The 13,981-nt window shown below is 41.8% G+C and overlaps 3 protein-coding genes across 3 annotated transcripts; 1 reads left to right on the top strand and 2 right to left on the bottom strand.

Moving 5' to 3' along the window:
* Positions 1–26: 26 nt before the first annotated feature.
* Positions 27–4,419, top strand: adpgk2 (ADP-dependent glucokinase 2). The gene is made up of 7 exons (XM_061276190.1): positions 27–516; positions 1,330–1,489; positions 1,622–1,812; positions 1,932–2,028; positions 2,094–2,230; positions 2,296–2,432; positions 2,521–4,419. The coding sequence occupies exons 1-7, from the start codon at positions 321–323 to the stop codon at positions 3,076–3,078; spliced, it is 1,476 nt and encodes a 491-aa protein (XP_061132174.1). The 5' UTR covers positions 27–320; the 3' UTR covers positions 3,079–4,419.
* Positions 4,420–4,534: 115 nt separating this feature from the next.
* efcab2 (EF-hand calcium binding domain 2) lies at positions 4,535–6,593 on the bottom strand. Its single transcript, XM_061276193.1, has 7 exons — positions 6,506–6,593; positions 6,308–6,377; positions 6,101–6,173; positions 5,932–6,008; positions 5,134–5,176; positions 4,786–4,852; positions 4,535–4,685 (listed from the first exon to the last, which is right to left on the bottom strand). The coding sequence occupies exons 1-7, from the start codon at positions 6,528–6,530 to the stop codon at positions 4,567–4,569; spliced, it is 474 nt and encodes a 157-aa protein (XP_061132177.1). The 5' UTR covers positions 6,531–6,593; the 3' UTR covers positions 4,535–4,566.
* A 1,635-nt stretch (positions 6,594–8,228) lies between these two features.
* cgref1 (cell growth regulator with EF-hand domain 1) lies at positions 8,229–12,696 on the bottom strand. Its single transcript, XM_061276697.1, has 8 exons — positions 12,646–12,696; positions 12,313–12,505; positions 11,297–11,393; positions 10,957–11,031; positions 10,303–10,367; positions 10,054–10,178; positions 9,848–9,949; positions 8,229–9,715 (listed from the first exon to the last, which is right to left on the bottom strand). Exons 1-8 carry the CDS (start codon positions 12,694–12,696, stop codon positions 9,440–9,442), a joined length of 984 nt encoding a protein of 327 aa, XP_061132681.1. The 3' UTR covers positions 8,229–9,439.
* Between the last annotated feature and the right edge of the window lie 1,285 nt (positions 12,697–13,981).

Here is a 13,981-nt window from a genome sequence, read left to right as displayed (position 1 = left end):
CGCCCCTTTCAAAGAAGGCGGAGAAGAGGAGCCTTGTTTTGTTTACCGCTCGTCTCTATTTCGTGACCTTTATGTTCAAATTCTTTATGTTCAGCAGTGGATTTACAAAAAAACTATTGTAATGAAATGAAACCCCAAACATAAAAGAGTATTACGCTTTTATTGAGATTCGGCATTGATAATGAGTGCGTGTGGACCGGGGAGTTCACTGTCGTTATTGCACGTCCAGGTCATCTTTTGTAGAAATCAAACGCCCCATTCGGCGCTCAGTTGGAACTTGCTGCTAGTACCGAGTGTGCCCACTGCTAATTTGCCTCACGATGGAGGGCGCTGGAAGAGGTCCGTGGATGAAATATGGCTCTGCGATCTCCTTGTTCGTCGTGATTCTGGCAATTTGGTTTCGCTCACCGAACAATGAGGGACTGGACGGCCGGCTGGACACCGTGTTGTCGTCGCTACTCCGAGCCGAGAGCAAAGTTGGAATGAATCACGTCGCTCGACCAAAGGTGGCGATTGGTAAGGCTAGCAGGATTAGCTCGTGTCATTTCAGATAAATACACTGCTAACATTGACATTATTTCGTGACAGTTGGCTACCGCAAATGTCTCAAAAGATGGCTTTAATTGCAGACTACTGTCTTCAACTAAAACAATCTACTTTTCGGGTTTTTTCTTGTATTGCTGCTTGAAGGTTGGCTGTGAGTCTTGTGCGGGAACTTGGCTTAAACTTTAAAGCCACAAAAAAATGTGGCAAAAGTAATGATTTCATTTGATGGGATTTAATTCGCAGAAATGCAGTCTGACAAATAGTCATTAAAAGGTGAATTCGGGTATGCATTATACAGTCCAAAGAACGCGCCTCTTATCTGCTTCGCAGAACCTGTTTATTTATTTCACAAGCCTTTTGGAATATATAGACGTCGTTAATTAATTGCACAAGCATTAGAATGTTTGCAAGGCGATGATAAAATATGCATAAGCAAAGCAGGAATTTGCTTTTACCGTATCTATTCAGATAAGATTGCCTATGTGTGAAATCAGGGACACATTAAACTCCTGTGTCTGTAATTAGTGTTGTCGTGTTCTTATTCTGTATCTCCAACCTTTGCCCACTTGCAGCCACATGGACAGCAGCTAGTGTGGGTTAGCATAGCGTCCCACGTCAGCATACTAAAATCATGCTTGAGATTATGAGGCTCGAGTGGAGCGTCTATGTGATATGAAAAGTTAACCGTGTGTCTGTTTGAGTTGGCATGCTCTGGTTCCCCGTGTTTAATGGTATAAACCATTACGTTTCACAAACTTTGCACATTCATCCATCTATCTGCAGGTTTTGGAGGCTGCGTGGACCTGCTTGTGGACGGTGTGTCGCTTCTCAACAAAATCGGCCTCGTACCCGCCGACCAGCCCCTCCACCACGACTACATTGAAAGTGCTGAGCAACTGTCTGAGAGCTTCGCCTACTTCTTTGCCCCGGGCGCCGCGGCAGAGTAAGCAGTGTCAAACCCTTGTTTAAACTACCTTGTGTGAAACTGTAGTACTACTGTATGTTTGTGCCTGTGCTGCTGTCACCTGGGGAAGCTAATGTTCCCGGTGGCTAATGTCATCGGTGTCCCTTGCAGGCGCTTTGTGCTCAATGAGACGCTTTTCAGCGAGCTGGTCGAGGCATCCCGTGACCTACCTGGAAACAGATGGTCGGTGGGTGGCAACGCCCCAGTCATGGCCGGCCGCATGGCCAACGAGGGATGTGACGTGTTGCTCGGTGGAAGCTTTAGCCCGGACTTCATAGACGTCCTATCACAGCACATCACCGGTATGCAAACAACACACACTGGGGAACCTTAAACTGCCCTTCTCGCACTGTTTCCAATATTGCGATTTTGATGCTTTTATCGAAATCATTACACAAATCATTCTTATCGCTATCTACAGTTGCAGGCAACACCGTAGAAGAGCCAGACATTCATCTCATCCTGGAGTATCCATCTGGTGCAAAGTGGGGACAGTATTCCTCTCGTAGAGCCAACAGGTGTGTCTTAGTTGATAGTAAGCACGATTGGCGTCATGTGAAGTTGACCTTTCATTGGCGTGCAGGTACATCGTCCACAGTGATGACCATAACCCGTACCTGGCGTCCATGGAGGAGTTTGGAAAGAAGCTCAAAGATTTTCATCCAGATCTTCTCGTTGTGGGCGGCTTACAAATGATGGATAACTTTCCATTCCAGTCAGGTAAGATGAAATGAAGACGTTTGGTTGACTTTGAAGTGTGGCCGCTTCTAACTCCTCGACCTCAGGTGAACGTGCCGCTCTGCTCTCCCGCCTGGCCGAAGTGCTGGCCGCTGCCTCTCCCACGCTCGGTGTCCATTTTGAGATGGCTAGTTTTGTAGAAGAGAGCATCATGGAAGACCTGCTTCATTATGTCATTCCTCAAGTACGTCAAACTAACCTGGGTCCTCAATTAAGATGAGCGCTATTGATAATGAGAAGTTCTGATCGTCATCATGTTTCTGCTAACCCAGGCGGACTCTTTGGGAATGAACGAGCAGGAGCTCCCCAACCTGCTGAGCCTCCTCAAAGGCTCCACCATCACGGTACTGTCTGACCCCAACCCTCGCGTCGCTACCGTCCTGGACCAGATGAGAGAGGTCTACCGCATGGTCAACCAGCGCTACAAAGACGCCGACGCTCAAGGTGACGACGCTCAAACGCAGGGCAAGCCCCTGACCCGCCTCCACGTGCACACGTTAGCCTTCCAGGCAATTATCGTGACCCGGGGCTCCCAGTGGAAGAACACCATGTCGGCCACCGCCAAGGCCTCGCTCACGGCCAACCGCCATGTGTGCGGCTCCAACGACATCGACCCCAGCAAGGCCAGGCTTATCCTGGATGACTCGTTTTCCGTCAGCCGACAGGAGGGCAGCCAGCGCATCCCCCTCCAGGAGAGCCGGCCCGTCAGCTGCTGGGAGGAGGAGGACTATGAGATCTGCGTGGCACCCGTGCTGGTGTGCACCGAGGTGTACCAGACTGCGGGTGGAGGAGATAACATCTCAGCTGCCGGACTGGTGCTCCAAATCTGAAGCACCGCAAACTAACCATGCTGTGATTCTGTTCATCCTGGTGTGATGCAAAACCCGGGCACCGACGCCACTGCCTGTTGGATTAATAATAAGGTGGACCACTCAAGTTAAGTGAGAGAAATTAACAGAATATTTTGTCAAGGTTCTGGTCTTCCCATTCTAAACTTTACAAAAAAGCGCTCACAGAAAGGCTCACATTACGGGTTTAATTTACCGATCCTTTTTCTATTTTTAGTTGTCTGGATTTCAAGATGGCGCCGCAGTTCAAGGGTTAGCACATTATCACTGTTCTGAGTTTGGGGTTCCAATCTGGACACCATTTGCATGTTCTTCCTGTTCCTGCCTGGGTTTTCTCCAGCTTCCTCACATTCCCCAAACCTTGCTCTAAATGAACTCTTAAATTGCCCGTACATGTGAATGGTTGTTCGTCTGTACGTCTTTTGGGGTTTGAGCGGAAAAATGCCAGATTTTGAGGGGTCTTTTCAGTGATTACAGAATAGCTACAAGGAAAATTGGGAAAATTTTGTTTTAACAGTTGGTGTCAGAGGGCTCTTAGTTCTTCAAAGTGATGGGCATTTTGACTCAATTTCATTGATTGACTATGCAAAAAAAAAAAGTAATTTTTTTAAAGTGTTGTTTTTAAACGGATGGAATACTTTTTTTTTTTTGAATGTTCAAACAGTCTAACCTCCTTTTCCATCCCAGTGTTCTGTCAATGTACTGCTGGTTGCAGCTAAGTACTGCATGACATTTAGCCCCAATCCACTGCTCTCAAATGTTGTTTCAAGTTATAGTGCAATTGGTAAAAATGAGCCAAGCTGATTGGTCCAATGCTATTTGGAAGGCCAATCCTGCATCCATTCTTCCATATTGTTGTGAAATGAAAAGAAATTGTTTGAAACGTTTAAATAATCCCAATATATGTGAAAGTATAGCTTTTAGGCCTGCAATTTTTTTTTTTTTTAAATTATGTCACTTGCTGTGTAAGAACACAAAACCATGTTCAAGAGACCACTGCATATGCTGCACTTATCATTTAACATCACTCTACTTTAGGTGTTACTGTCTGAGGACCAAATAAGTAGCAATGACTGCCCCTGTAAACATTCCACTGCACATGTAACGCCTCCTTGTCCCCATTACGCTTTTACTTTCCACCTTTGCCACTATTTTCCATTTAATCCACATTGGGGGTTTTTTTATGTGTCGCCATGTTACAATGCAACAGGGTTTAGGTGAAGACTAAATAAGCTACCTTCAATTTTTCTTTGTATCAGTCTGAGCTGATGCTGTGGTGGGAATAAATGCTGGAAATAAATCAAATTCATATGGAAAGGATAATTTTGGAGTGAAATGTGCTTCAATATGTACAAATTGACTTACGCTAACTTGAAAGCTAGAACAAACTGCTGTTGTGAAACCCCTGCTGCAAACACAAAGTTGATGGTACCATTGATTTATTCCAGATCACATTTATTTTGCTGCGCCCTACACTTCTGGGTCCATGATGAGATGGTTGAGTAAGTCTTTGCTGTAAATCAAGTTGGTCTCATGGTCAGTGAGGGCTGTCAACATCTCATCCATCTCCTCTTGAGTGAAGGTTTCACCTGACGTCGACATATACGCAAATATGTACCAGATGTTGCACAATACCAGCAAGCTATGACTCAAATGCTGCTTGTGTTTGGGGGGAAAAAAATGCTTTACCTTCCTCCATCATGTACTGTGACAGATCATCCGGGTCCAAGTAGCCCTTCTTTTCACTGTCAAGAACCTCAACACAGAATGACGACAACAATTATAGTATAGTTGGCGGGATAACAAGCAAAAGTTTGTTTTGAAAGAAGTAGGTATAGTATATTTCAATAAGAAAATTGCTTTTTTAAGACCTTTGTAGTTACTTGACTAGTGCAAAGCCTTAAAGTTAAAGGCAGTCATTTCAACCTACGATATGGAGTGAACTGGCATGTATTACTGGTTTGACGAGCATGACTGTGCGTTTACAAACTCTTTCTGCGAGGCAAACAGACATGACTATCATGTGGACGCCCTTACCTCAAATGCTTGAAGCAAAACGTCCTCAGAGATGGGAGGGAACCTTTAACACAAGCAGGCATGACCTTAGTTAACGTAACCCTAGTTTCAAATCCTAACGCTACTTTAAAACCCTACTTTGAATCCCTCAATCTAGTTTGAAACCTTAACTGTAGTTTGAAATCCTAGCTTGAAACCCTAACTCAAGTTTGAAATCATAACCCTAGTTTAAAGTACTACTTTGAAACCCTAACCCTAGTTTAAATCCCTAGTTTGAATCCCTAACCCTAGTTTAAAACCCTAGTTTGAATTGCTAATCCTTGTTTGAAAGCATACTTTGAACCCTTACCCTAGTTTTAAATCCTAACCATCGTTTTAAACACTACTTTGAATCCCTAACCCTAGTTTGAAACCTTAATCCTAGTTTTAAACCCTACTTTGAGTTCCTAACTCAGGTTTAAAAGCCTTACCCTAGTTTTAAACCCTACTTTGAATATCTAACCAAAGTTTGAAACACTAGTTTGAAAAGTTTGTTTGAAACTATGACTAATTTGAAACCTTCACCCGAGTTTGATATCTTACTATAAAACCCCAACCCTAGTTTGAAATCCCACTTTAAAACCCTAACCCTAGTTTGTAACCACGACCCGAATTTGAAATCCTGGTCTGAAACCTTGACTTCATGATCAGTTCTTGTATTGGATGTCATTGGCTTGTCCAAGTGTGTATTTAATATCGTGGCACATATATTCAAAGGTCGTCCTGATGCACATTGAGAGTCAAACACATGGCAGGTAATATGACAGACATCCATCCTACTTATGTTCCATTAAAACATAGCTCATGGCAGGAAGAAAGCGGTCCAAGTGGATGTATCCTGTTTGGTCCTCTTCCACCTGGGTTGGAAAACCACCTATTTAGTTACTCAAATAAAAATAGCAATGCCCACCTTTTGAATTCGTCCAACATATTTCAACAGGTTTCTGACCTCAGCTATGAAGTTATGCAGCTCTGCCTGACTAGGGAAGCGACCCAGAGAATAGATGATTGTGCCAATTTCGCTGAGAAAACAAATAGTATACATAATGCTATGCATTTACAATATTTTTTCACTTCATAAGCTAAAATATTGGATACGTCGGATACAAGAATACACTACATCACTACATTTTTAAAACGATTATTTCTCTCTTACCGCACATCGACTGTGTTGTTTGATTGGTAGTCGAACGCTTCGAAAGCTGCTCGGATCTTTTTTTCCACTTCTGAGAGAAAAATAAAATATTTTTTAAGTATTAGCATTAAAAATAGTTTTCCACTTTCATGTGAATTAATTTGTCTTGTCTTATTGACGGCGGTTTTTGTTTGTTTTGTTTTCGTTCGGAAAACAAACCTGCAATTTGCTTGTTGAGCGCCATGTTGTTTAACGGTCGCCATAGCAACCCAAAACGTTAAATAGAACTGTAAAGTACAATCAAAATGGACAAAAATACTTTCATATTGATTATAATCATGATCATAATTATAACTAAAATCACTTATTTACGCAGTGAGATTTTTTTTTTTATGACACACACATTCACATCATTAGTGATGTGCATTACAGTTCTTTTAAGTGAACTGAATCTTTAGAATTAGTTCTCTCATAAGATTCGTTCAAACGAATCGTTCAACAAATCTGAAAATGGTGGTGTACCTAATGGAGTGTCTGTGTGATGTCACAGATCAACCAGCCAATCAGAAAGTGGGGGTGAGGGCGGGTGTGGCACTTTTCACTTTCAGTTAAGCTTTGGCCATGATTTTTCCCTAATGAAGTGGCCTGTTATTAGGTACACCTGAAAATGGCGGCGAACCTAAGGGAGTGTCCGTGTGATGTCACAGATCAAACAGCCAATCAGAAAGTGGGTGTGAGGGCGGGTGTGGCACTATTCACTTAAACCAGGGGTGTCGACCTCCAGTCATCGAGGGGCCGCGTTCCAATATGTTTTCCAAGTGACCCTCGTTAAGTGCACCTGCGTGAAAACTTTTAGCCACTTTCACGTTCTGCAGGAGCTAAAACTTTTCACGCAGGTGCACTTAACGAGGGAATCACACGGACACTCCATTAGGTACACCGCCATTTTCAAGTGTACCTGATAATAGGCCACTTTATTAGGGAAATATCATGGTCAAAGGTCACAGGTGTCAAACTCTCGTCCTCGGGGCCGCGTTCCAACATGTTTTCCAAGATTCCCTCGTTAAGTGCACCTGCGTGAAAAGTTTTAGCTCCTGCAGAACGTGAAAGTGGCTAAAAGTTTTCACGCAGGTGCACTTAACGAGGGTCACTTGGAAAACATATTGGAACGCGGCCCCTCAATGACTGGAGGTCGACACCCCTGGTTTAAGTGAAAAGTGCCACACCCGCCCTCACTCCCACCTCCTGATTGGCTGGTTTATCTGTGACATCACACAGACACTCCATTAGGTACGCCGCCATTTTCAGGTGTACCTAATAACAGGCCACTTCATTAGGGAAAAATCATGGCCAAAGCTTAACTGAAAGTGAAAAGTGCCACACCCGCCCTCACCCCCACTTTCTGATTGGCTGGTTGATCTGTGACATCATTCGGACACTCCATTAGGTACGCCGCCATTTTCAGGTGTACCTAATAACAGGCCACTTCATTAGGGAAAAATCATGGCCAAAGCTTAACTGAAAGTGAAAAGTGCCACACCCGCCCTCACCCCCACTTTCTGATTGGCTGGTTGATCTGTGACATCATTCGGACACTCCATTAGGTACGCCGCCATTTTCAGGTGTACCTAATAACAGGCCACTTCATTAGGGAAAAATCATGGCCAAAGCTTAACTGAAAGTGAAAAGTGCCACACCCGCCACCATTTTCAGCAGTATTTGTACATGTCAAGAATGTGTATTTGACTACTTGCTCTTTATTTTGGGGGACACCAATGTACACAACGTAAAACACATATACATATTGTCATATAAAGCAGTTAACCAAATGTCTGATTTTTGTTTTCATGCCCAAAAAAACAACCAAGGAATAAAACACCAGACAAGGTTTAACGGGTTTGGATGTTTATTAAAATTTAATAAATAATAATAATATTAAAAGTAAATTTCAAGACTCAAGAGTTTTTATTCACCATGTTTGAGCGTGCCAAACAAGGAATTTGACTTCGGTACATCACAGCCTCTGCTCAACATTTAGGTGACTAACAACACTCAGGACATGTGAAAAATGACCTTGAGAAGAGACCACAGATGGGAGGGTCCCTCTTCCAGGATGACCAGGCTGCAATGGATGCAGAGAGGACACATAGTACAAACAGTGTGTTGTGAGCAGGATGTTTAGGAAGTGATTCGTTCACTGAATACATTTGGTCTTTTGAATGAATCGTTCACTTACGAGCCAACACTAATCGTCATATGTGGGATTCGAAGACAGGCAAGATAACATAACTTCTGGGAGAGGTCCCCGTGACGTCATTAACCACAGCAAAGATGAAATATGTGTCATATAAAAAAAATCACAATACCTGTATAAAAAACATGACTAGTATAAGTACACTGTAATACTTGTCATTTATCATGAATAGTTTTTAAATGAAAAGTATACCCTGCCTCTTTACTGCTTTATGAAATAAATATATCATGTAATTTTATCCATTCCTTATTTATAGCAGCTTCCCTTGCGATTCACACGTAATAATTTTCCTTTTAAATACATACGTAGACAGTCACATGGTATTCAATCATATTACACTGTACAAATTAATACAAAACTATTTCTGGGTTTCATGGGTGCGTGTAAATGGTCCAGAAAAGGGATAAAAAGACACAATTATAGCAATAATTTAACCAAATCATAGTACACTGCAATGGAGAAACAGACATAATTTGGGGGAAGCTAAAGTAATGTGATGTTTATTGAAATTCACCTCACCAATTGTGCCTAACTTTGTAAATTGAGGTTCAGCATATGAGAAAACATGTCGAGGAAGGAAGACACTGGCTGATTTTATTGCACCGTGCACGCCACACACCTACTGGGTGCACGACATGTAAACGGTATCGATCCCTAAAAAGAACACAACCCGAAAACCATGTCCAATGGTTTTAAAAATTCTAAATTCCATCACACTAAATATACAACATTGAAATAGTTTGAATCAAATATTGCATTTTTTAATTTAATATTTCTTTTTGCTCCAGTTGCATAAAAAGTGCAAAGAAGTGGTCTGAGATAATGGATATCAATATAATGTATAATCCTAGACCACCATATGTGTATTCCATCAGTCCACTGCAGCACTTTGTGTTTGTTCATATTTCTGGTTGGCCCTGATGTACAGGGACTTCCTGTTCATGCCTCTGATCTGCTGCAAAGTCTTCTTGAACTTGTTGTCTTTTATGTTCATCCATTTGCTGTATGGACTCTTGTTCTCCAATATCTTGTTGTACTTCCTCGTGATGAGGCTGAACATGTTCATCATGTTCCTCCTCTTGCTTGGCCGCTTCCATCGTCTTCTGCTTGGTGCCAACGTCTGGCATCCTCTCGTCCAGTATCGCCTTTGGCTCGTCAACGGGGATGTTCTTGTTCTTTATGTTCCAAAGGCAGAGGGGTCAATGGTCAAATGCGTTCATATAAAATGAATAAAAGGGAAATTATATTAATTTAATACAACTGTATTAAGTTAACAGCCAATTAGAGTGGACAATATGGTGTGCTACCTCTGTGTGAGCTCTGTGAGGCAAAAGCAGCTCTGAGGCATCCAAGAGACCATCCCCGTTACCATCCTGACTCTGAAGAAGGAAATCCACCAAGGACACCACCTGGACACCAACATATCAACAAAATGTTTTACGCACTGAAAATGAAAAATAAACCAAAACAGTTGCAATGAAAATGTTCAGGTCGTGCAGCCACTCCGCCTCACCATGCCATTGGCTTGTTCCTCAGGTGCATGCTGGGAGTTGTAGTCAGACAGTAGCTTCATCATCTCCAAGCCATCCAGCCGCTCACTGCGGTCGAAGTCATAGAGACGAAACAGGTAGAACACTTCTAAACAAACAGCAGGAATGATAAGTTAGGTTGATGTTGAACTTATCATTTTTAATATTTACAGTAGCTTAGCATGTCTAGTTGGCCATGTGAAGCTCAAAGTTGATTGGGTGCTGATATTTACCTTCATCCCGTGAGTTGATCTGAACATCATCTTTTCTTGTTAACTGGATGTAACGCTGCAGCAACCTGTGACATAAAGTCGAATTTTGGGAAGTGCGGCAGAAGAATACAAACAGCTCAAAGTCAGATGCAATATTGACTGCAAATGACAATGACAATAACAAGCGCAGCAGCCATTACACACTCACATTCATACCTTTGGACAATTTAGAGACCTCAGTTGTGTTTTGGAAATGTATAGGACGAAGTTGACACAGGAAGGTCAAAGTAGATTCAAAACCAAAACAATGACACAAGTCATAGATTTAGAAAAATAATCATCTTGATTAAATTGATCATATTTGATTTATGAATATGAATCAAGTGCACCCAATATTGTGACCAGTCTAAAATGTTTTCAAAGATATGTCGCAATGATCCAGTTTACTGCATATACAGTAAATGTAGATTGCAATATGAATCAGTATCATTCCACGTATTCTCTTATCAGTGTAGGACACATTTTAACAACACTGCAGCTAAAGTCCACAGTGAGCGGACAATAGTGTCTTGTCGCACTAAAACAGATATGTATGTTGATTATGTGTCGGTTTACACCAAATCAAATTCGTGATGATCATTGCGACTTCAACTTTATTGTTGTTGTGTCAGTCACCTTCGCTCTTCTTCTCCTGAACCAAAAGGATTGATCAGCACTTTGGAATCTGGGTGGGCTTGTTCTGGTTCCTCTCTTTGGATGTATTGAAAAGTTGAAAATGCACAAATAAATTCAATATTACTCAAGAACCATGCAAATATGTATGCATGACACCAAAATAATCTACTGTTGTAGTATTATACTTTCCGTGGGGATAACAATGACACAGTATTCTTTCTTTACTCGCTGAGAGCAGAAGTCACAGGATTAAACATTCAGTCAGAAAGCTTAACAACATATTCACATCCAGTAACCCGGAGCGAGTACGGAGCGAATGCTATACAAACATGTGGTTTACCTTTGAGGTGCAGCCTGGGACAGGTGAACCTGCAGGACCAGAGCCAGAACCAGAACTGAAGGGACCAGTCTGCTCAGATATGTATCCATGATGGCGCCTAAACAAACACACTTTTAAGTCATCAAGCAGGTGCATGTGATGGCCTGTGATGTTAGAATGTGATAACTGCCACACCTCCTTTGAGTATTTATAACTTAACAAGAAAAGGATAGTAGGTAGTATTACATTTTTAAAATATTGCTGTTATTTACCGCCAAATTATATATATATATATATACACACACATTGCAGGTTGCAATATGAAAGAAAACTTGAGAGGGTTTCTCACAATGAGAAGGACAGCAATTTCAGGGACACTTACAACATATTTAATATGTTGAAAATAGATCAACATGACTTGTTATATCAAATTAGAAATGTTTATTTTTTATTTAAATCATCATGTTTGTTTTCTTCATTAATTAAATCTAATCATATATTTCACACACTGAGATGTGTGGGACATACCAAAATTCCATAAATGACAAACATAATTTAATAGCTTTATCATTGCACATGTTATGTATGCAAATTCATAATTGAGTGATTCTGATGGAGGATACCAACATCTCGTGATATTGACTCGTTAAAAATGAACGCTGCCAAAACGTACCAAGTAAATAAAACATTGTGGAGCTTTTCGACACACTTTTCTGCATCCTCTTTCCATGCACAAGGCAAACGTTCTTTTTTCTTTTTCATTCTTTTCTTTAGCTCTTGTGTAGGACTTCAATAGATCGTGCAACTGTCCTTAATGACACGACCAGTAAGTAGAAATCTACGTTCGAAGTCGGTTCCAGTCACTGAAAATGAAACGGCGAACGTTCTACCGAAATACATCCATTGTGAGAAAATGACAGCTAGCATGCAATGCAGAGGAGGTTACGCGGTCACGTACCTGTCAGGCCAAATGAAGTGAGGTCACCGAGAGGTAAAAGGCGAGACGACGTTATTCATGCAGTGGTGCGTTCACTTACCAGTAGCAGTGCCTTCTGCTTCGGCTGCTGCGGTTACGTGAACGCGCCGTGGGTTCTGCACTGCGTCAGGCGCGCGCTCCCGACTGCCCCCGAATGGAAACTGAGTGTGTTCTGGGCCACGTGGAAGGTCCCGGCAGCACGTGCACGCGCGCGCAAGCCAGCGTGTCTTGGCCACGTCCACAACGAGATCCAGCTTGTTTCATTTGGCGTCGACTGCAAGTTTAAATTTCGTGTCATTGCATGCGTGACACGAGGGTTCCGCCCAAAGACATTTGAGTTTTTCGAAGTTCACAGTAAACTGCAAGTGCAAGCATTTGAACTTATATTTACTACGTTGGACACACACGGACGCACGTACACGCGCACGCATTTACAAGGAGACATTCCTGATTATGAATAATCCCACACGCCTCATTACAAAAGTCAGAAACGTGTGATGTAGCTCAATCAATCAGGGAAGGTCAAGGGAAAAAATACACAGCCTTTTTCCAGCCATTTATCTATCCATCCATCTATTTCTGCTTCAGTTATTGCCATTCCCGCTAACCACCACTGGGAGGCGACACACTAAAAAGTAAATACAGCGCAGTGTTCAAGTGTTTCTTTGGATATATGATTGCGTGCATGCATTCACAAATGAGTAAATAATATGACCACATTTAAGAAAATCTTCTATGGTCTTAACTCAACAAGCAACATTTTGCAATACATTGCAGTCACTTACACACAAATCGGTATGCCATTGTCCTATTATTTCCTCAGAGCTCGCTTATTCCGCCAAGTTAAATAAATAAATAAATAAATAAATAAATAAATAAATAAATAAATAAATAAATAAATAAATAAATAAATAAATAAATAAATAAATAAATAAATAAATAAATAAATAAATAAATAAATAAAAAACACAGACACATTGGTAAAGCATGACAATACAGTGCAGAGTAGGTGCTCCAGAGAAAATAAAACATGAACGCTTGCACTTGTGGTTACAGTGTATGATTTCATCTCATATGTCACAGCTGGATAGTGTACAAACATCCCACTGAAGAATAACTAATTGCTGAGTCGCAGCTTTGTGCGCCTGTGCGCGCGCGCATGCGTGGGTGCGCGCTTTCGCGAATGTGGCAGAAAACGAGACAATTAGATTCCGACTGCAAGGTTAAGAAGACGATTCTCATCCCGACTATGTTCACTGCAGCTTCCGCTCTTGTTGATCATTAATAATGACAATTTAAGGTATTTTCATAACAGCAAGATTGTTTTCGATGTATGCATCAAAAGCACTTCAAATAAGAAGTTGCTGAGTCCTGTCCAGTTGTTCTGATCTGAGTGATGTAACCTTTTTTTCCTCGACGCACCTCCACCTTTGCACATGTGAAACAATTTGGAGATGTTGACTCCTTGCATGTCCTTTCATATTTTGTGAGCTGTGCCCACTTCCCAGCATCATGTCACGCAACTGCAGGACTGTTTGTTTTCAGCATAGCCCAAGTGCATTGACGTGCATACTCACACACGCACACACTCAAGCGCAGGTCCCATTTGGAAGCCCCTCCACCTCCACTCAGTTACATAACATGGATTAACTTGTACTATTTTGTGGGCCTCAACAGTCCAAACCATGGGAGCTATATTTAGGCCTGGACCCCAATTTAACATCAACAGA

Source organism: Syngnathus typhle, linkage group LG4, assembly GCF_033458585.1.
Source record: "Syngnathus typhle isolate RoL2023-S1 ecotype Sweden linkage group LG4, RoL_Styp_1.0, whole genome shotgun sequence".
Classification (NCBI taxonomy): domain Eukaryota; kingdom Metazoa; phylum Chordata; class Actinopteri; order Syngnathiformes; family Syngnathidae; genus Syngnathus; species Syngnathus typhle.
The sequence above is the reverse complement of the archived record's forward strand: the minus strand, read 5'-3'. Positions and strand labels throughout refer to the sequence as shown.

What these genes read in the sequence shown, in the direction of transcription:
- adpgk2 (XM_061276190.1), top strand. Translation starts at nt 321, where the DNA reads ATGGAGGGCGCTGGAAGAGGTCCGTGGATGAAATATGGCTCTGCGATC. An exon ending in GCCCCGGGCGCCGCGGCAGA is followed by an intron (nt 1,490 to 1,621) that starts GTAAGCAGTGTC and finishes TGTCCCTTGCAG; the next exon opens with GCGCTTTGTGCTCAATGAGA. An exon ending in CCTATCACAGCACATCACCG is followed by an intron (nt 1,813 to 1,931) that starts GTATGCAAACAA and finishes CGCTATCTACAG; the next exon opens with TTGCAGGCAACACCGTAGAA.
- efcab2 (XM_061276193.1), bottom strand. Translation starts at nt 6,530, where the DNA reads ATGGCGCTCAACAAGCAAATTGCAG. An exon ending in TGCATAACTTCATAGCTGAG is followed by an intron (nt 6,009 to 6,100) that starts GTCAGAAACCTG and finishes TTTCCAACCCAG; the next exon opens with GTGGAAGAGGACCAAACAGG. An exon ending in TATGTTTTAATGGAACATAA is followed by an intron (nt 5,177 to 5,931) that starts GTAGGATGGATG and finishes CTTGTGTTAAAG; the next exon opens with GTTCCCTCCCATCTCTGAGG.
- cgref1 (XM_061276697.1), bottom strand. Translation starts at nt 12,696, where the DNA reads ATGTCTCCTTGTAAATGCGTGCGCGTGTACGTGCGTCCGTGTGTGTCC. An exon ending in TGCGTCCGTGTGTGTCCAAC is followed by an intron (nt 12,506 to 12,645) that starts GTAGTAAATATA and finishes AAATGAAACAAG; the next exon opens with CTGGATCTCGTTGTGGACGT. An exon ending in TCCCAGGCTGCACCTCAAAG is followed by an intron (nt 11,032 to 11,296) that starts GTAAACCACATG and finishes ATACATCCAAAG; the next exon opens with AGAGGAACCAGAACAAGCCC.